The sequence below is a fragment of the Pleurodeles waltl genome, chromosome 5, assembly GCF_031143425.1.
Source record: "Pleurodeles waltl isolate 20211129_DDA chromosome 5, aPleWal1.hap1.20221129, whole genome shotgun sequence".
NCBI lineage: Eukaryota > Metazoa > Chordata > Amphibia > Caudata > Salamandridae > Pleurodeles > Pleurodeles waltl.
The window spans coordinates 1,862,863,359-1,862,883,850 of record NC_090444.1 but is presented as its reverse complement, the minus strand read 5'-3'; the positions used below and the strand labels follow the sequence as shown (position 1 = coordinate 1,862,883,850).

The 20,492-nt window shown below is 46.7% G+C and overlaps 1 protein-coding gene across 2 annotated transcripts in view; it reads left to right on the top strand.

The window, feature by feature from the left end:
* LOC138296894 (solute carrier family 22 member 7-like) overlaps positions 1 to 20,492 on the top strand; it is a 259,538-nt gene that overhangs the window by 203,918 nt on the left and 35,128 nt on the right. For both annotated transcript variants that reach the window (XM_069236390.1, XM_069236389.1), the window contains exon 7: positions 6,521 to 6,735. In XM_069236390.1, the coding sequence (XP_069092491.1) occupies positions 6,521 to 6,735 (215 nt within the window). The remainder of the gene's footprint in view (positions 1 to 6,520; positions 6,736 to 20,492) is intronic.

Genomic DNA, 20,492 nt, shown 5'->3' with positions numbered 1-20,492 from the left:
ACGGTGTGGTGTTTATGTTGGACACATGGTTAACTGTCTGGAGTCAGCACAGTGCCACAACGTAATTCAATGAACTACATATTGTTCGGGATTCCTAATTACCAGTGTGTTTACATTGTTGTTGTGGGGTGATGGTGGGATGCCATTGTGATGTGCCACTGACTTCGAGATGACTAAAGGTACACACAGTGGTATCCGGTGGCTCTAAAGTAGACATTTATTCGGATGCACGCCGTTGGACTCCAGGACAGCCAGATGCCACACATCACAGGAACTTCATCACCCAAGAGGAGGGTCCTACTAGTGACCGCGTCGTACCCCCAGGGCTCTTTCCTAGGATAAATATCGCACCCGTGGCTTAATGCCCCTTAGTTCAGCATAGATTTGGACCAAAAGTATATCATCCTGCAGGCATTGAAAGTGCCAAAGAGAGGTTGCACCATTGGAAGGACCACAAGGTGCACTTTGGGCTAGCAAACCTTGGATCGTGTCTGTGGCTTCTGGCTTGTTGATTCCCAGCCTCAGATCAAAGCAGTGACTCTAAGGGTCCATCAGCTGGGCCCTTGGAACACCATCAGGGGCATTAAACCTGGAAAAGCCAAAATCCCCAAGTTGGTAGCAAAGGTTTTGCCGCCACCTGCTGCTGGGCACTTCAAGGCACTTATTTGAGATAGCTGAAAGGTATACCTGTGTTCGCTGGACCTGTGGCTGTTGTCTATTCTTAAGTTTGTTGCCCAAGAGGGACACTAACCCCCACCAAAGATTTTCAGCCTGACTTGTGTGTCGTGGGAACCAAAGGTCTGCCGCAGCTGCCTTTCTACCATTGTTAAGAGGACTTTCTGGGACCCCAAGTACAGTGGCCAAAGTTGCCCACCTCACCCATGGACTGAAGGATAACCTGGAACTTACCCCTGTGGAAAGCGCAGCATCAGGAGCATCTTTGGGCATCTTTCCGCCTGCATCCCCAGCATCAGGACCACTTCATTGTCATCTATGGCTGTTGTTTCCTAAAGGTTAGAATTGTACTGGAAAAGGCTCTGGTGGCCAGGTAACTGTCCAAAGTATCCTTTCTAGCCTCTTAGACCTTGGTCCTGTCGGAATTGGTTGCCCAAGAAGGGTCGGAGTTGCCAGACAAACTCTTCCAAATTTTTCAAAAGTTTACAAACGTTTGGTTGCCCACTGCTTGTTTGTGTTTGAATTAAAGTTATTTAATGTTTAAAAATTCATACCTCTAGAACCCTCCAGTGGATTTTGATGATCAAGGACTCTAATGATTCATAAAAGTATGCACTAGTTTTAAAAATTGATGTTATCTTTCTTTCTGGTTATATGACTTTCTTATTTTGTTGTTTGGTGGTGTCATATGCCTTACACCAAGGGCCAGATGTATCAAGCTCCCAGTTTGCATTTTGTAAATAGCGAATTTTAAGAAATCGCTATTTAAGAAATGAAAAATGGGATGTTTGAAATTTGTGAATCGGTAATAGCGATTTCTTCAAATTCGCATTCGCTATTACCAAATCGCAATTAGGGAATGGGACTCCATTCATCCCTATGGGCCTGTAGGCCCAGAGGTACGAATGGTTTGCGAATTCCAGTGAGGAATTTGCAAATTAGTTAATGCAAACCCCAGGGTGCTGGGGCCTAAGTCCCCCTCTGATGCACCCCAAAAAAATATTTGCAGACATGTAAACCACAAACATGCCCTAGGGGCATGTGTGTGCTACATGTAATTCTTTAAAATGCATTTATAATGCATTTTTTAAAATTGCACATGCATATCACCAAATTGGATTTGGTGGTAATTGCATTTCCTAAATGCCCAATTCACATTCAGAAAAAGCTTGATACATGTGCTTTGGAAATCCCAAATAGGAATTCCCTATTTGGGATTTCCTATTTAGAGAATCCCAATTTGCGATCTCTAAATGGGGTCGCAATGTTAAGGAATCGCTATTTTTGTGATTCCTTAATATTGCACAGCGAGTGCCTTTCATACATCTTGAAAGGCATTTTTCCATTCGCAAACAGCTGAATTCTGCGATTCGCAACGTTTGCGAATGCAAAATTGCTTGATACATCTGGCCCTAAGTTCCTTTGCCAAGCCTTTCTGCTCACAGCTGCAGCTACCCGGGGTTGGGCTTGAGGTTAGGTAAACGAGCCTGACTGGACTTACGACAGTATCTGTGAGTGTACTGCACAATAGGGCCCCACAGCCATATCATATAGTACACCCCAAATCCTCACATGAGTGTACTTTTCCTTCTAATGCTTCTCTAAACGCACTTCTGTACACAGCATCAGTGTATGCAGACTTCGGTCACCAGGATCGAGGTCCACTCTGACCAAGCTGGTCATCATATCTGTGAGGGTCAAAACGGGCAAAGTAATATCTGCTCAGGTGTCCATCATCAGAGGGAGGAGGCAGGATTGACCAGTCATGGCCAAACTCATGTGGATGGCTAGAAGCTGTGAGGAAACTAGGAGAACCTGGTGCTGGTGCTTGGTGCAAAGTCTAAAACTGAATATTATTTAGTCCTGCATTTAATCTTGACAGTACTTGGCACACTTAATATCACCCTGCAGTTCACTCATGGTTTGGAACTGATGCCAATGTTTTAAAATCCCTTGGACTGAATGCTTGAAGAATTCAAGCAGACACAGTTGCCTGGAATTTGCAGATACCTTGGCGACTCCTCAGACATCAATTGAATTTTGGCTCAGACTACCCCTCACCATACTCGGGGCCAAGGAACTTTGGCCACAGTGGTTCTCCTGACGCACATGCTGTACCTCTTTTCCATCAAGCCAGTTATGTTTCCGGGGGGCTCCTTCCAGGACCTCAGCTCGGTGCTGAGATGACATGAGGTTCTAGACCGTGCAGAGTAGCCTTATCCAATCTGTAGCTCCCAACTACTGAAGATGACCCAGGGATGTCTGAATGTTAACCTTACTACAGAGCAGCACAACCCAACGGGAATGGTTCAATCCATATGGCTCTTCTAAGGAGTGGTACATAGTGGCCTCACTAGGAGGTTTGCCTATAACTGAGTTCCTCTTTAGGGGCAGACCATGCTCAGGCAGGATCCCTTTTCTTGCAGGTGCCACCAGAAATTGCTGGTGCCGATATCTGCAGAAGATTAAGCAACACACCTGGTATGTCCCTGAGAATCTGTTCTGGTCCTACCAGAATGTGTTTATGTGCAGGATTCAACTACCTTGTCTTAATGGACTAAAATTGTGGTGGGGTCAGCTCTATGACTGAGGCTCCATCATGCATGTTGCCAAAATAAGAAGGGCTAGGATTGCCATTTGGACAATTTTCAATGCATGCAGCACTTTGCAGGGTGGTCAGGCTAACAGGGGAGCAAACCCCAAGAGAGCCTGAAACAGACCACGCTGCAAATGTTGCTTACATTGGGGAGAAGATGTTTGATTACCAACTTGTGCGAATCCCTGTGACTCAAGCTTTGGGCGGTCTGAAAGAAAACTGGGAGTTGAACTTGTGTGAGGAATTGTTAGACTCAAAGTGGGCAGCCATACTCCGACCTGTATGTAATGTCTCCCGAAATGGACAACTGACGAGTATCCAGTTTAATTCTTTGCACTAGGTATATCTCATGTCATCCAAGTGACATAACATGTGGAGACAACCTTCGTCGAAATGAAACGGCACAGCCCCAGGTGAATTATTTTGGACCGAGTGGGTAGATTTGGTCCTAGAATGGACGGAAAAGCAACGCCAGTTCAAACTACAACCAATCTCCTCAGCCTCATGCCAACACCCAAGGCATGTTAAAATTACCAGTTGCTTTATTGGTTTGGCACTTGTGATGTCTAGGAGAGCCACAGCTATCCAGTGGAAATCGCCCCATGTTCCTGCAGTCTCCATGTGGCGACTAGAACTCCACAAGTACACGCAAACATAAGACACTGCATTGAGGCACATCAATTAAAAAAACACGAGAACTGTAGACCTCTGTGGCAGGATCACAACACTACTGCAACTGTCCCAAAGTATAATGCCAAGTTCCATTAAGTTTAGGGTCCTAGGTATGATACAGTCTTTTAAACCAAATCACTTGCTATTTTTCAGTTCATATCTAAAACAGAGCCTTCTGGTTAATTTTCTCTGATACATGAAACATTCCATTCCAGATGGAGTTGTAGAAAGCACTAATCACCCATGAGATTATCCAGGTGCTGATATCTGTTGTTGCTGGGGCTCATTCGAATAACTAGGTATTAAGCCCTCTTCTGAATTCCAACAGGGAGGGTGAAGTCCGTGGGTGAAGTGGGAGGTTGTTCCAAGATTTTGCGGCTAGGTAGGTGAAAGAGATCCCTCTGCTGTTGCTGCGACATATGCTGGGGGTGTCGAAGACGGAGGCGGAGCATAAGTGTCTGAACAGGAGGTGGAAATTCAGTTGGTGGTTGATGTACTCGGGTCCTAGGTTTTGGAGGGCTTTGAAAGCATGGACCAACATCTTGAACTGGCATCTCTTTGTCTCAGGGATCCAATGGAGATTTCAGAGGTGAGGGGTAATGTGGGTCCTCTTGGGGAGTTCAAGGATGAGTCTGGCTGCCGAGTTCTGTATAGTCTGTAGTCTCTTGAGGAGTTGTATGGTGATCCCTCCATAGAGTGCATTGCTGTAGTCCAATTGGTTGGTGATCAGGGCTTGCGTGCTTGTGGGCCTGGAGTCGATGAGGAGCCACTTAAAAATCTTGCCGAGCATGCGGAGCGTTAGGAAGCAGAAGGCGTACCCTGCATTGATCTATTTCCTCATTGTCAGTCTATCATCCAGAATGATGCCAAGGTTGCGGGTGTGTCTGGATGGTGTTGGTGGAGATCCTGTTTCCGGGGACCACCATGGGTCGTTCCCGGAGGAGGTGTTTCCAAACATTAGTAGTTCCATCTTGTCTGTGTTGAGTTGGAGGTAGTTGGTTCTCATCCAGTCAACAATGTTGGTCATGCACTTGTGGAACTTTGTTAGCATTGTGTCAGAGTCTTTAGATAGTGAAAGGGTGAGTTGGGTGTCGCTGGCGCAAGAAAAGATGTTTCTTCCGTGTGATCTAATGATGTTGGTCAAGGGAATAATATAGGTGTTGAACAAGGTGGGGCTGACGGATTAGCCTTGAGGGATGCCACAGAGGTTGTTCTTAATTTCCGAGGTGAAGAGCTGGAGGCATATTCTCTGGGTTGTCACTGTGAGGAAGGAGGCGATCCACTTGAAGATGTCTTCTCTAATTCCGATTTGATGCTTTCTTTTGATCAGGATGTTGTGACATACTGCATCAAATTCTGCTGAAAGTTTGAGTAGGATAAGGGCCGCTGTTTTTCCTTGATCTAGCAATTGGGAGGTGTCCAACAAAATATGGTTCTTCATGTGTTCCATGCATTGGCGATTGATGGCTTTCTCGAGGGCCTTGGCAGGGAAGGGTAGTAGAGAGATAGGGTGTTAGTTCTTGAGATTGCTGGGGTATGGGGATGCTTTCTTGAGTAGGGGTTTGAATTCTGCATGGTTCCATTCGTCAGGGAAGGTGGCCGTATTAATTGATGCATTGAGGATGGGATGAGCATGCTGCTGATTGTCTTCCTCCCCAGGTTGAAACTGTGGTGGGGGCATAGGACCATGGGTGCTCCTGAGTGGATGGAGCTGAAGATGGCTGTCTATAAATCTATTTTAAATCAAAAGACTATGATGGTGCCCTTGATAGTTATCATGATGGTGATTTTCAGAGTTGGTGGTCATGTTTGGGTGATCCTATTACATAGGATTTCTATACTGTAGGTAGTGTGTGGTTAGGGATAACAAATATTGGCCCTCATTCTGACCTTGGCGGGCGGCGGAGGCCGACCGCCAAAGTCCCGCCGTCAGGTTACCGTTCCGCGGTCGAAAGACCGCGGCGGTAATTCTGACTTTCCCGCTGGGCTGGCGGGCGGTCGCCTTCAGACCGCCAGCCAGCCCAGCGGGAAAGAGGCTTCCACGATGAAGCCGGCTCGGAATCGAGCTGGCGGAGTGGAAGCTGTGCGACGGGTGCAGTTGCACCCGTCGCGTATTTCACTGTCTGCGCAGCAGACAGTGAAATACATTTAGGGGCCCTCTTACGGGGGCCCCTGCAATGCCCATGCCAGTGGCATGGGCACTGCAGGGGCCCCCAGGGGCCCCGCGACCCCCCCTACCGCCATCCGGATCTCGGCGGTCCGACCGCCGGGATCTGGATGGCGGTAGGGGGGGTCGGAATCCCCGCGGCGGTGCAGCAAGCTGCGCCGCCGCAGAGGATTCAATGGGGCCGCGGTACACTGGCGGGACCCCGCCAGTGGTGCCGGTCCGACCGCGGCTTTACCGCCGCGGTCGGAATCCCCATTGGAGCACCGCCGGCCTGTCGGCGGTGCTCCCGCGGTCCTCCGCCCTGGCGGTCAAAGACCGCCAGGGTCAGAATGACCACCATTGTCATTAGAATTCTGAATAAACAGAGGACAACAACAGGACTCAACTACCTCTTACTTCTTGTCCAACAGGTTTGGGGTGCCTTTCACTTACTACGGTATCAGTTTTAGGATCACCGGCTTCAGCTTGAACCCCTACTTGACCCACTTCATCTTTGGGATCATCGAGATCCCGGCCAAAGTGGGGGTCTACCTGGTGTTGGATCACATCGGCCGCAGGCACTGCCAAGGCTGGTCTCTCATCTTGGCCGGATCCTCCATCGCAGTGAACATGGCGATACCCACAGGTACGCAGTCTCTTTCCTCTGCTTCGCTTTTCAAATTTTGTGGATCTCTAGATTTATCGTCCTATTAAGAGAACTGTTTGTTGACTGATTAAAGATGTATTTGACACTGGCAGGGCCGTCTGCAACTTGTGAATGATGCCTAACTGGTAGCTGTGAGGACATCATGCAAACTTCACCAGACATTTTTTGAGAATAAGCTGGTTTGATCTACTCAGTTGGATAGATTCTGACTGTTTTAAGCCTGCCTAACCCCTTCTTTTACACTCATTATCTTGTGAAGCGATATTTATTTTACTGTCTTCTCTGCGTTGATATACAGCATTATCCAGAACTCCTGGAGAAGTTTTATGTAACGGGTTTGGTACTCAGATAGACGCATCCATGTGGGTTCACGAAGTGGGCCCTGAATATGTGTCCTGGAGAACTCTCTCCTAGGAGAGCTTAATCAAGTTAGGTCCCCCAAAGAGGGGCCCTACGACAGCTCTTGAATGCAATAGGACCCTTCTCTAGGTGGGGAGAGAGAAACAGGAGAGCTGTGGCTTAGTATACAAATAACTAACCCTGCAGGCTGTCACTTGCAAAGCTCCACGAGTGATTTCACTCTATTTCTCTATATAGCAATGAGTAATTCTACTCCATTGTGTGAACTTCACTATGCCACACTGACTGACTTCACTCTATCAGGCTGAGTGAGTTTACCTTACAGCGTTGTAATTACACAGTATTGCGTTTAGTGATTCACTGTTTTACGCATAGTTATGTCACAAGATGGAGTGGAAACATGGTACTGGCATGTCACTGTATTGGCTGGAGGGATTTCACAGTATAGTATTGAGTGATATTGCTACATTTTAATCTGTGATTTCACTGTATTGGGTTCAGCGACTTCACTGAATTGTGCTCATGCATTCTACAGTAATGATATGGATTATTTCAGTATATTGCATTTAGGAATTTCACAGTATTGAGCTAAGAAATTACAAAGCATAGAGCTGAGCGATTTCACTGGATTGTACAAAATGATTTCACACTCTCTCAGAGTAACTTCATGACTCTATGATATAATACTGAATTAAAAAATAAAGTACTACAAAAACATCTCTGCACAAATGTTGGACAAAAATATAAACTTTATATAGTTACTCTATAAAGTTGACTACAAAACTATGAAGAAAAACATTTCAAATTATATAGGTAAGTAAATATGTATTTAACTTTATTGAACATTATACAAACTTTAAAAAATCTAAACTTTTGTTAATAATAACATTAATTACAAATATAGTAATTAAATAAAAATAAACAAATAATTTAGAGTTTAAAAAACACAATACATTTCTATATGTAATACACATATATTTAATGAGTTATAAAACCATTAACATTAAAAATAAAACTTACATTAAAGGCAAACATTCTCAAACATTAAAAAGCAAAGAAAATAAAAAAAGGTAAAATAAAATTAATATAAATTTATACATTAATATTAAATTTAAAAAGATCTAAAAAACTGAAACTGCTACAAAACAATACATGGAATTCAATTAAAATACATGATATTCCAAATGCAACCTTAAGTAAAATACAATAAACAGTAATAAAAAAGCTACAACTTAAAGGGGGAAATATTTACAATTCTCCATAATATTTAATACTCAAAAAAACAAAGCATATAAATAAAAGTTGTGCTTTTGTTGACGATTAGGGGAGTTCTCTAAAGGGCCCCAACCTAGTTCCCAAGGTAAGGATTCCCAGCCCCCAGGTGAGAAGAACCAATGGATCTCTACAGGGAAACCTCCAGAGAAGGGTCCCCGCAAGTGCTATGCATGTGATCAGGTGGGTCATATGAGGGGGATCCAAAATGTCCCTAGTGGACACAGGCACCAACTGGTGCTCAGTCACAGGGTTTGGCCAGTATAGCACTTGGGGAGGAGTTCGTTCCAGGAGGGTGGGAGCCAGATGAGATGACCCTTGTCTCACTAGGAGACAGTGAGATGGTCCAGGGGACCCTTGTGCCTGAGAACACTAAAATGTACAGGCAGTGGGTGATCATCAATGGACAGAGGGTGGAGGCTCTGAGAGACACAGGAGCCAGTGTGACTACTGTGAGAAGACACCTGGGGGGTCATTCCGACTCCCGCTGGCGGCGGTAACTGCGCGCCCGGCGGGAGCCGCCGAATGACCGCACCGCGGTCCAATGACAGCGGCGGCCATTCTGGCTTTCCCGCTGGGCTGGCGGGTGACCGCCAGAAGGCCGCCCGCCGGCCCAGCGGGAAAGCGCCTTCAACGAGGAAGCAGGCTCCGAATGGAGCCGGCGAAGTTGAAGGCGTGCGACGGGTGCAGTGGCACCCGTCGCGATTTTTAGTGTCTGCTTGGCAGACACTGAAAATCAATGTGGGGCCCTGTTAGGGGGCCCCTGCAGTGCCCATGCCATTGGCACTGCAGGGGCCCCCAGGGGCCCCACGACACCCGTTACCGCCATCCTGTTCCTGGCGGTGAAAACCGCCAGGAACAGGATGGCGGTAAGGGGATCGGAATCCCCATGGCGCCGCTGCAAGCAGCGCCGCCGTGGAGGATTCCCTGGGGCAGCGGGAAACCGGCGAGACACCGCCGGTGTCAGAATGCCCATGGAAGCACCGCCAGACTGTTGGCGGTGCTTCCGCGGTCGTTGGCCCTGGCGGTCGGTGACCGCCAGGGTCAGAATGACCCCCCTGGTGTCTGAAGAGTAGATGGATCCCCATGTACCTCACCAAGTAGTTGCTGTAGACAACTCAAGTTCCCTTTGAATCGGGGGTCTCAGGTGCCTTGAGAGTAGCTGGGAGTCCAACCATACCTTTAGATTATCTGCTTGGCATTGACCTGGAGGAGTCCCCTTGGAAGGAGGTGGAACACAGGTCTCACTTGGAGATGTTGGGCCTGCCTCAGAGGGTGTGGGTGTCCACCTGGCCAATGGCAGCCCATCAGAGTGACCAGGAGACCCTGAAGCTTAAAAGAGTGACCCAGGTGTCTGCCAGAAGGAGGAAGGTCAAGGGTCACCGCAACCTGCTCCAGAAGTTTCCACGGTCCGGGAGGACGCTGAACCTGAGGAAGATGCCCCAGAGCCTACAGGAGAACAGGTGGCTGAACTGGGGGAGGTCCTTGAGCTGACTCAGTGGCAGCAGGAAGGGGTACCCACCAGGAAAGCATTCTGTGAGGCACAGAAGACATGCCTTACTCTGGAGGGTTTGCGGTAGCAGGCTGCAGGCCAGGAGTGTGGCAAGGAGTCTGGTTCACATCTGATTTATTGGGAGGACGGCCTCCTATATAGCAAGCCTAAAGTTGCTGAGCCTGGGTCAGCCCATGTGCTGGTGGTACCCCAGTACTTCAGAGCCTTCCTACTGGGTCTGGCTCATGATGTGTCTTTAGCTGGACATTTGGGGCAGGACAAGGCCATTGAACGGCTTCTCACCCACTTTTACTGGCCCCAAATGCACAGGCACTCAGATGCACACATTGGGTCTTGCCAAACTTGTCAGGCAAGTGGCAAGAGTGGGGGGAAATGTAAGTCTCCCCTCCAACCTTTTCTGGTGGTCAGCACCCCCATCGAAAGGGTTGGTATTGACATTGTGGGGCCTCTGGATCACAAGACAGCCATGGGCAACAGGTTCATCCTGGTCTTGGTGGACCATGCCACCCGATACCCGGAAGCTATCCCTCTGAGGTCAAACACAGCCCCTGTGGTGGGACATGCATTGATGGGGGGGTTTTACCCACATGGGGTTCCCCAAGGAGGTGGTATCTGATAGGGGTACCGACTTCATATCAACATAAATGAAGTCTCCATGGAAGGAGTGTGGGGTAACCTACAAGCTTACCACTCCTTACCATACCCAAGGAAACAGTCTGGTTGAGAGATTCATCCACACCTTGAAGGACATGATCATGGGCCTTTCAGAGCCTTTGAGGCGTAAGTAGGACGTCCTCTTTCCATGCCTTCTGTTCGCCTACAGGAGGGGCCATGAAAGGGTCTTGAATTTAGCCCTTTTGAGTTACTGTATGGCCACCCTGTCAGGGGACCCTTGAGTCTGGTTGGGGAAGACTTGGAGAAAACCTCCAGTAAGCCCCCCCAGGATGTATTCAGTTACATGCTGGCGTTTAGAAACCAGACAGCATGCTTCAGGAAGCTCGCTCAAGAGAACTTGTAAGCAAGCCAGGAAGACATGAAACGCTGGTATGACAAGAATGCCACTCTGGTTGAGTTTCAGCCTGGCCAGAAAGTGTGGGTGATAGTCCCAGTGGATCCTCGGGGTCCCCAGGACCAGTGAACTGGGCCTTTTGAGGTGGTGGAGCACAAGAGTGATGTCACCTATCTGGTGAACTTGCGGACTCCTAGGAACCGTTTGAGGGTCCTACATGTGAACCTCCTCAAGCCTCACTTTGAGAGGACAGAGGGGAAAATGCTCCTAGCAACCGATGATGGGGTGGAGGAAGAGAGTGAGCCTCTTCCTGACGTCCTGTCTGATAAGGAGAAAGATGGGTGGGAGGGTGTGAACCGCTCCCTCTCACTGACCCCAGAACAACAGAAGGACTGTAGCCAGGTGTTGGGACAGTTTGCTTCATTGTTTTCCTAGATCCCAGGGGTTACTCATTTGTGTACACATGATGTGGACACTGGGGACATTCCTCCTCCCGTGAAACATAAAGTTTGCAGGGTGACTGACAAGGTTGGGACAAACATAAAGGATGAGGTATCCAAAATGTTAGCCCTTGGGGACTCAATGCAGTCACTAAGACTGACATGCACCCCATCCCCCAAGTTGATGAGCTCATTGATGGGTTAGGGCTGCCAAATATCTAAGTAATTTTGATTTGACCTCTGGATATTGGCAGATTGCTCTGACTGAGGGAGCTAAGGAGAGGTCTGCATTTTCTACCCCAGATGGGCACTTCCAGTTTAGGGTGATGCCCTTTGGGCTGAAAAATGCCCCTGCCACCTTTCAGAGACTGATTAACCAGGTGTTGGCTGGATTGGATGATTTCAGTGCAGCCTACCTCGATTATGTTGCTGTGTTTGAGCTCCACTTGGGAGGAACACTTGCAGCACCTCTGCAAAGTGTTAGAGGCCCTGCAGAAGGCAGGCCTCACTATTAAGGCTAGCAAGTGCCAAATATGGCAGGGCTCTGTAGTGTACTTGGTACACCAGGCGGGTAGTGGCCAGGTGGCACCCCTACAACCTGTCGCGTGGGCTCTCTTTATCCTAAATGAGACTACTGGATTTCTAGGCGGCAGGATCGATAACGGTGTGGGGGACTGAGTCTGACCCACGTGTAAGGAACTCTGTCACCCTAAATCCGGTTGTTGCTCCGGCTAACTAGCAGTGCCTCATTTCTCCCACGGGGAAGAAATGATTGGGCAGCCGAGCGCATGACATCTTTGGAACTTCTCAGGGAAGTCGTGGTCACTCAGATCCAAACCAACTCTCTCATTCACTATATGGTCTCATATACAAATGACAAAGACAGTATAAGTTTTATATAATGTTTTAATAAAACGACTGTATTTTAGATATTAAGGCGTGAGCCGCAATAACCAGAACAATACAACATAGTAGGATTGATATAGTAACCAGGAGAGTAAAACATAGAAATAAAGCTATCATAATTCCTAACCGTTTCTACTCTCCCTCTGCTTGTTCTATTTAGAGCACAGCATGTTAAGCTTTTAGCTTGCCTTTCTGTATCACTAGGGAGACGGACACATTCATACCTGAGCAAAGGCCTGTGATCTGGTTCAGCATCTGCAACGAGGCAGTCAGCGTCTAGTTGTGGTTCCCTGGTCGGAATCTCCCTCTGCATGTATTGGGACAAGGAAGTGATTTTATAACTAACATGTCATCGTGATCACAAAATGTTCCTGCGCAGGAATGGCAAGTCTAGACTCCTACCACGTCTATCGGCAATGTACCAGACTGTATCCTTGACTAAAGCACAGAGTGAATATGTTATGAAGAACTCCAGTGCTGAAGTAGGCAAAACAGTGTGATATGAATAAAAAACAACACCGTAGAACTGGCTATTCTGTAAAATAACAGTACGAAGCCTAATAGAAAGCATTTAGAGTAAAGTGCACAGAGGCTCTAAGCTGTTAGCAAATGAATAAAATATATTTAGGGCAAAGTGCACAGAGGCCTAAGGCCTGAAGCTAATGCGCAAAATATACGTAAAACTGACCACACTACACCCTCCCCTTGTCGGTAGCAAGTGGTTCTATCAACATAAAAACAAAAAAAAACATGACCTAAATTTAAACCCAACATTTCGACAAGATGAGAAGACAACAAAGTCATAAATTTAGGAAACATGTGACGATAGAGCGAATTGCAATATAGTGTCAATTTAGTCAGGAGAGAGAGAATAAAATCCAATTGTCAGACAGAAGCAACAGAACGTAGAAGCTCCTCCACTTCGAGATATGTCAATATCGGAAGATCCACGCCACAAAGTACCATGGAGCAGGTGTGTTCCAAAGCCCCAAAACCATTCAGGGCGGCACCCTGTGTAGTGCCAAGGAAAGAGACAAAACCATCTTCCTCCAGGAAGGGAATCTCATAATCCGCTTCACGAAGCAAACGCAACCGTAGTGCACAAGTCTGGGAATGAGCCCTAATCGGGAACATCAACAGATCAAGATCAACCACTGGAGAGCGCTGCAGTGAGAGACAGAAAGCCAGTGCATGTTCAAACGAGCACCAAAGGCATCGAAACACAGGTTGCACACAATCCAAAACCGGTCGGAACGACAAAGACCAGTCACACTCCAAATGAGCCAGGAGTGTTGCTCCAAAACACTGCATCATGCGTTCACGACACAGCTGCGCTGACGGGAGCAGCAATACAGGATCTCGTTGCGGCGGGACAGCCACTGCGAAAAAATAGCAACAATAGCAAAACTCCAGCCAATAAAGCCAAAGTAATTGGGAAACCCCCAAAAATGCTTCCGAAAATAGAGTGTATAGCCGAAGGTATCAAACCGAATATGGAAGAGAAGGTGTGAACGAAACCAACACCAACGGCTTTGAAAAAATGAGCAATACCAGCAGTGCTGGATGCATTAAATATACGTCCCACAAGTTCACCGAAGTGACTCGGAAAGTTAGTATTCAAAAGGGACTGTATCTCCGCCGATGACCTTGCCACTTGAAGTGCGTAGGTCTCGCTAGCAGATGTAAGGGCCACATGCTTTTGAAACAATAAAGCTTTCAGCCGACTCAACTTGTCGAAATCAACCTTGGAAGTAGCAATATGAGGCCAGATGTCCGCTACCTCCCTAAATTCAGTAGGGGGAAACAACACATTCCCGCAGCACGTAACGGCCTTGTTGACAACGACGATGTAAACTATTCCGGCACGCATGCCACAGCAGCGTTCGCTGTTAAGAACAATGTAACTGCCGTTAGAAAGCACATGGAAAGTGTTTTTAATTACCGGGACCGGAACTCCCTTCAGATAACAAGCTAAGTTAGCAATCGAAGCATTACACGCTCCGTGCAAGGACAGCTGTTTACAAACCATGGAATGGCTAACAGAAGTTTCGCAGTCGCTACCGCTAAGAAAAACTTCCTGCAAACCATTAACACATCTGTACTGAAAAGGAAGCTCCCACACCTCGTGTATGTAACTGTCACCCAATAGTTCATATCTTCCCACCGGAATGTGCTTCAAACAAGAAGTCAGTTTCTCCAACTTTTCAATATTTAACATAACATACGTCGCTTCCTTCTTAGCCATCAATTGTTGTTGACGAGTTAAATTAAAGGAGATAAAGATCTCTCTGGCACGAATGTGCTGCCATGGAACGCGACCCGCCTTAAATTTTTCGTACCCCAAACACTTTTCAAGTCAACAGTCTTCAACCAGTATTCATATCCTTCGACCGAAAGTTTAGATACAAACGAATTAGAATACAGTAATTTAGTATCGGTCAACAAAATTTGCTTATTAGAATACGGTGTCACTTTAAAATAGTAAGACTTAGCGCTTCGCTGATCATGCCCAGAAAAATATGCAAATTTATCATTATACGTTTTCGAACTCCCTTGTGGAGGAGTCGAGCAATGTTCCCATTGTACATAATTAAAGATGGACTTAGGGCTACTCGCTTTGTGAATAAAGTGGTGTCCATAATAGGTGTAGCAAAACATATCACCATGATTATCTTTAAATTGGTAAGCATCTTCATCGTCATAGACAGTATAATATTGCAAATCTTTTAGCATAGCATCTACTGTCTTCACATCCCAATCATCAGAAACAATGCCTGGAATAACAATATCATTCATTGATAACTTAAGAACATACGGTATTTGAATCAATTCAGTGGGACCATATATTTCAAACATTACTTTATCCCACACAATTCCATCCGGAATTGGTATTGCAGAAATGTTCACATTGGATAAGTCTCTTCGAACCATATGAGACGAAAAATGTGGTCTCAACACAGTCTCCACGTGCTCAATGTCTGATCGATCAGGAAGAAAATGACCATGTATTACCAGAAAAAAGGTAACCACAAATCCCAACCATAAAAAAATAGTCAGTACAGCCATAAAAAGCCACAAATAGTTCCAAGGAACAACACAATATGTACGTTTAAGCCAACTTAGTAGCTTACGTGGACCTCGGATTGAAGACAGCGAAGACGAAGAGCTGGATACAGCTGCATCCGCGTCGTTGAAGCAGCCAGAGGCAGTTCTCGCAAAAGGTGCAACAGTGAACAAGGAAGCTGATGGAGGTTCTCTCCTAGGTACGCTATAAATCACATGTTCAGAAACATCAGTTGAACGTACAGCAACTTGAGAAAAAGAATCGATGTCAATCGTTGACTGTGGAACAATCGCAAGATCATCTTCCACCCTCCCCAAGCTCGGAGAGGAAACATGGTCGGTGCTAATCACCTGCAGCGGGACTTCTTCCCCAGTAGTGAGAGGGATGCCGGAACTACTGGGTGTCCCTCTTGGTCTGCTGTGCAGAATCGGCCACATGTTGTAACTTGACATTATCAATGGAAACAAAACGATTTCCTTTGGCCCCTTGCAGCGGCGGCAAAATCACAGTTCTCGTGCCGCTCACCCCCAACACCGGGACAGGTGCTCGATAAGAAGGACCAAATTCTTTCTTTACTGCGACCTTTTCACGCACTAGATCCCCAATCCTGGGTATCCAACCAGTAGGTGTTACTGGCTCATCCTTAATTCCAGAGGAGGCAGCACTTGCAGAAGAGTTATCTTCACGGAATTGTTGTAAATCCTGCAAAACAGTGACACGATCATTTATGTCAAAGGGCGTTTCTGCCGCCTCCACACCAGGACCATCTAGATCAGGAACATACATTCGTGTTCCGAACAGGCACTCATATGAAGTATAACCCCCCAGTGACCTTCTAGGCAAGTTATTAAGTGCTCTCTGTACTCCATACAGGTGGGCTAGCCAACTACGACCCGTACCTATAACCCTGGCTGTTAAGGATTGCTTTAAATCACGATTTAAACGCTCCACGACAGAATTTCCCTCGGGATGAAATGGAGACGAGAATTGGAGTTGGACCCCCAACGAAGCCATGGTGTCCCTGAATGCCATAGAGGCAAAAGCAGGGCCCTGGTCCGAATGAAAAGCCGCAACTGCAAATGTATCGACAAAGATACGCAAATCTTTAATAACAGTCCGAGCGTCAGCCGAGCGCTGTGGCCAGACCCACACAAATCTGGAGCACGAATCTACAGCAACCAATATGTATTTGTATGCACTATCTGGTGTCAGTGGACCACAATGGTCCAAGTACACACACTGTAATGGTCTATTTGATATCGGAAGAGGAGTCTGCTGCGGGCGTCTAGCCGACGATGCTTTAATTTGTTGACAGACGTCACAACAAAGGACATACTGCTTTGTCTCCTTATAGAGACCAGGCCACCAATAACGGGCCTGTAAAAGCGAAATCGTGGCAGCCACACCAGCATGCGCAGATGCCACCCCTTCATGCGCTGCAGAAATTAATCGAGGTCTCTCAATCTTATTCGGTAACTCACGTACACCAACGCCTGGAATATTAACAACAGCATTTAGTGCACCACTCAAGCAGTAACTATATTTAGAAGGGAATCCTTTAGGAAATGGCGTGCCATCAGCCGTAGCTTTTATGGCAGCCGAAATCTCTATGTCTGGTTTTGAACTCGAACGAGTTACCGCGGCTACAGTGGCGATAGTCACTGCCGCCTTTGCAGCCTCATCAGCCAAAGTATTCCCAGCAACGTGTATTCCAACGCGCTGGTGTCCAAGTGTATGTACAACATGGACTTTAGGAAGCGTCTCTTTCAGACCCGCAACCTTACCCCACAACAATTTATGTTTAATGGTGTTGCCTTTAGAATCTCTGAACCCATTCATTTTCCAATAATGCAGATATTCATTGAAGGATTGCACACAGTAGTAGGAGTCACAGACCAGCAAGGTCAATATCGCCGGCTCTGCATGCTCCAACGCTAACAAAAGAGCTTTGAGCTCAGCCAGCTGCGCTGTGCAATCTCCCAAGGTTTTAGTATAAGTATGTCGGGGGCAGAAAACTCCCCCTTCCATAGTCCCGCTCACCACCGCACAAGCAGCAGAATACTGTTGTTTAGTCCCAACCGCCGGTTGCGCAGAGCCATCGGTATACATGACCACTTCATATTGGTCAATAGGTAATGTGCCAGCAGGAACCCGGTACTCTATTTCATATTGAATAAATTCTTGAGTCTGCAGCTTAGGGTCAAATATGTAATCCACATCAGTGGCCGTCAAAGACGTAGCCCATTGTATCCACCGCGGGTGTAAAGCTTTCGAATTAGGAACACTCGCTTTTGTAACAGCCTCCAAGGCCGGAATTGGGGAAACGACAATAATGCGTTGGCCCTGGGCTAGCGGTCTTTCTTTGATCACAGCCATCTGTACTGCAGTGAGAATTTTCTCAGTCTGTGCAAAACGTTGTTCTGCAGCAGAATACAAGTGGGACTTGTATGCTATCGGGACTGTCTCCCCTTCATTAAAGGTGACATACGTAAATCCAACAGCCCCAGGAATCACCCTGATGACCAAATGAGTTTTATTGTCCCGCGTGTGTAAATGTTTAACCGCTAAGAGATCATTCTGCAGCTCTCGCAGTATGTGTGTATGCTCAATCGTCCAAAATCTACTTGAAAAATTCGGGCGAATCAGTTCATATAAGGGTTTTATACGTGTAGCATAATCAGGAATGTAAGTTCTGCCAAAATTCAGAAACCCCAACAAAGACTGGAGCTTCCGAACCGTATTAGGAGGCTGCAGTAAAGCACATTTCTCCAAAAAATGTGGCGCCAGGCTCTTGCCCTCACTCGATAACTCATATCCCAGGAAAATAACACTGAGGAAGGCAATCTCCGATTTCTTAAAATTAAACTTATAACCAATATCAGCAAAACCCACAACAATGCGCGATACGCGACTGAGATGTTGTAGAATCTCATCGTCCGTCAAATAAATGTCATCAACATATGATAACGCCTCAGGGTCCAACTCGTGCAGAAGTTCAGTCACACGAGCCGAGAACAGTCCTGGGCTATTCTTATACCCCTGAGGTAAACGACAAAACTTTTTCTGAGAGCCAAACGCACTGAAACCGGTATAGTCCCGACTTTCGGGTGCTATATTCTGGCAGAAAAATCCATTCGAGATATCCAAGGTTGTTTTGTATTTTTTACGCACTATATTATTCATAAGCGCAGCGCTATGTGAATTCTGTATAGCATATGTGCGTGTATGACTATCCAAATGTCTGTAATCCACCACTATCCTATAGGAATGGTCCGGTTTAGCAACCGGAAATAAGGGATTATTCATCGGCGAGACACAAGGCTCAATCACACCTTGGTACTCCAATTGTGTAAGAATTTTCCGAACCGATGCCCTTGCTTCAAATTTAATAGGATATTGCGGCTGTGGCTGAGGTTCTCCTTTAATGGGAATGACATGATAAGGTGATTGTTTATCCCACCCCACATTATTTCTATATAGGGCGGGGGCTTGTGCTAGAGCCCATGATTTACCATATGACTCCGCTAGTTCTCTCGGAACAAGTGGTGAAAAGGAAGGCGCAATAACCTCCTCCCCAACTGGACAGTCGCGAACAAAGTCAGGTGGCCAATCTTGGTCGGCCAACAGGACATCATATGATTTCACCATATGGTCCCAAAAGATGGCGTGTACAACGCGGTCAATGTCCCCTTCTAATCGTAGAGTCACAAGATATACTTGATCAGGATCAGAGACTCGCATATCCGCCGTCTCGACTTCTATGAAGTCATCAGTTGCTTTCGCCTCCAGATGCTCTAGAAGACTCCGGCGAACTATTGTGACCTCTGCCGCGCTGTCTAACAGCGCTAACGCCCATGTCTTGTTCGTCAAGAGAACTCTCTTCTTGAGCGGCATGTCTAACTGAGACTGCTGCCACTTTCTTCTTTTTAAACTGCTGTTTTTGTTGCAGCGGTTTCTCTTCTTGTTTAATAGAAACCTCCGCTGAGCGTTGTGAATCCTGTCTCGGTTTCACGTACTCCGTCCTCCGCTCTGACCGCCCACCTCTCTCACTTCTTTTCTCTGAGGAGTCCTGAAAGGAACGAGATTGGCGCGTATCAGTATATTGATATCTATCAGGCGTCTTCAAAGTATCCCTATTCCTGAGATTATACTTATTTTGTGGGGTCTCCGGTTGCGGAGACTGCCCACCATCTTTCTTAGGTGTTTGCTGTTTCTTATCCCAGCGCTTTTTCGCACCCTCAGGTTGCTGTTGCTTAGAATTATCCTTATTATTTTTACCCTGCAATTGTGGTTTCTGCGGTCGAGCCCCTAGGCTATCACGACCAATACTAGAATATGTTTCAGCTATTATTCTCAGAAGTTCCCGCTCCTGATTAATCTGCGGAACGTCCCGAAGACGCATTCGCACTGCTAGTGCTACAGCCTCCCCCTTGAGATTACTCAAAATAATAAAAGAAACCGCGTCAAAATTACCCATCAATTGCATGCCTAAATCCAAGGCAGGGGCAGCCCCATATTCATCCTGAATTTGTTTAAGCACCTCCGGCAAATTAGCCAAAGTCGGTGTACCGTGTGCTGTAGTATAGAGAGCGGCAAACACCGTGCCCCAAGTATTACAAAGATCCACCGTAGGAACCATCCCATACGGCAAACACATCGTCAAAATTCTATGCTTATCCTGAGGTCCCGTATGGGGAAATACTGCTTCGAGCGTATTAATTTTTTGCGCCAGCCAAAATGGAGTCTCCTCACATTTAGCCGGTACCTTGCCCATTACAGAGTGTACAGTGGCCGGATTTATTCCCGGCACCACCGCATGTGGATGAGCTGGAGCAGCACGCGCTGCATTAGTATTTAATGTCTGCATCACAAACTGAACCAATCGTCTGTACGTTGCAGTTAATTCCACATATAAACGACGCACTTCAGCCACTGCCACATTTGCCACTCCAGGATATGGTGTATATGTAGCCAATAAAGGCCAGGTCGGACCATCATTACTCAACGGACCTAACCGTATTGGTGTTACTGAATGTGGGAGGGCGCCATCAAGCCAATTATGGTGTTCTTGATAAGATAAAGGTATTTCTAAGTATGCATAAGCCCTGTATTGTCCAGGGACATTCGCAACAGTATATTCGTGAAAAGTATTTGTACCCCCATCAGCTGCTG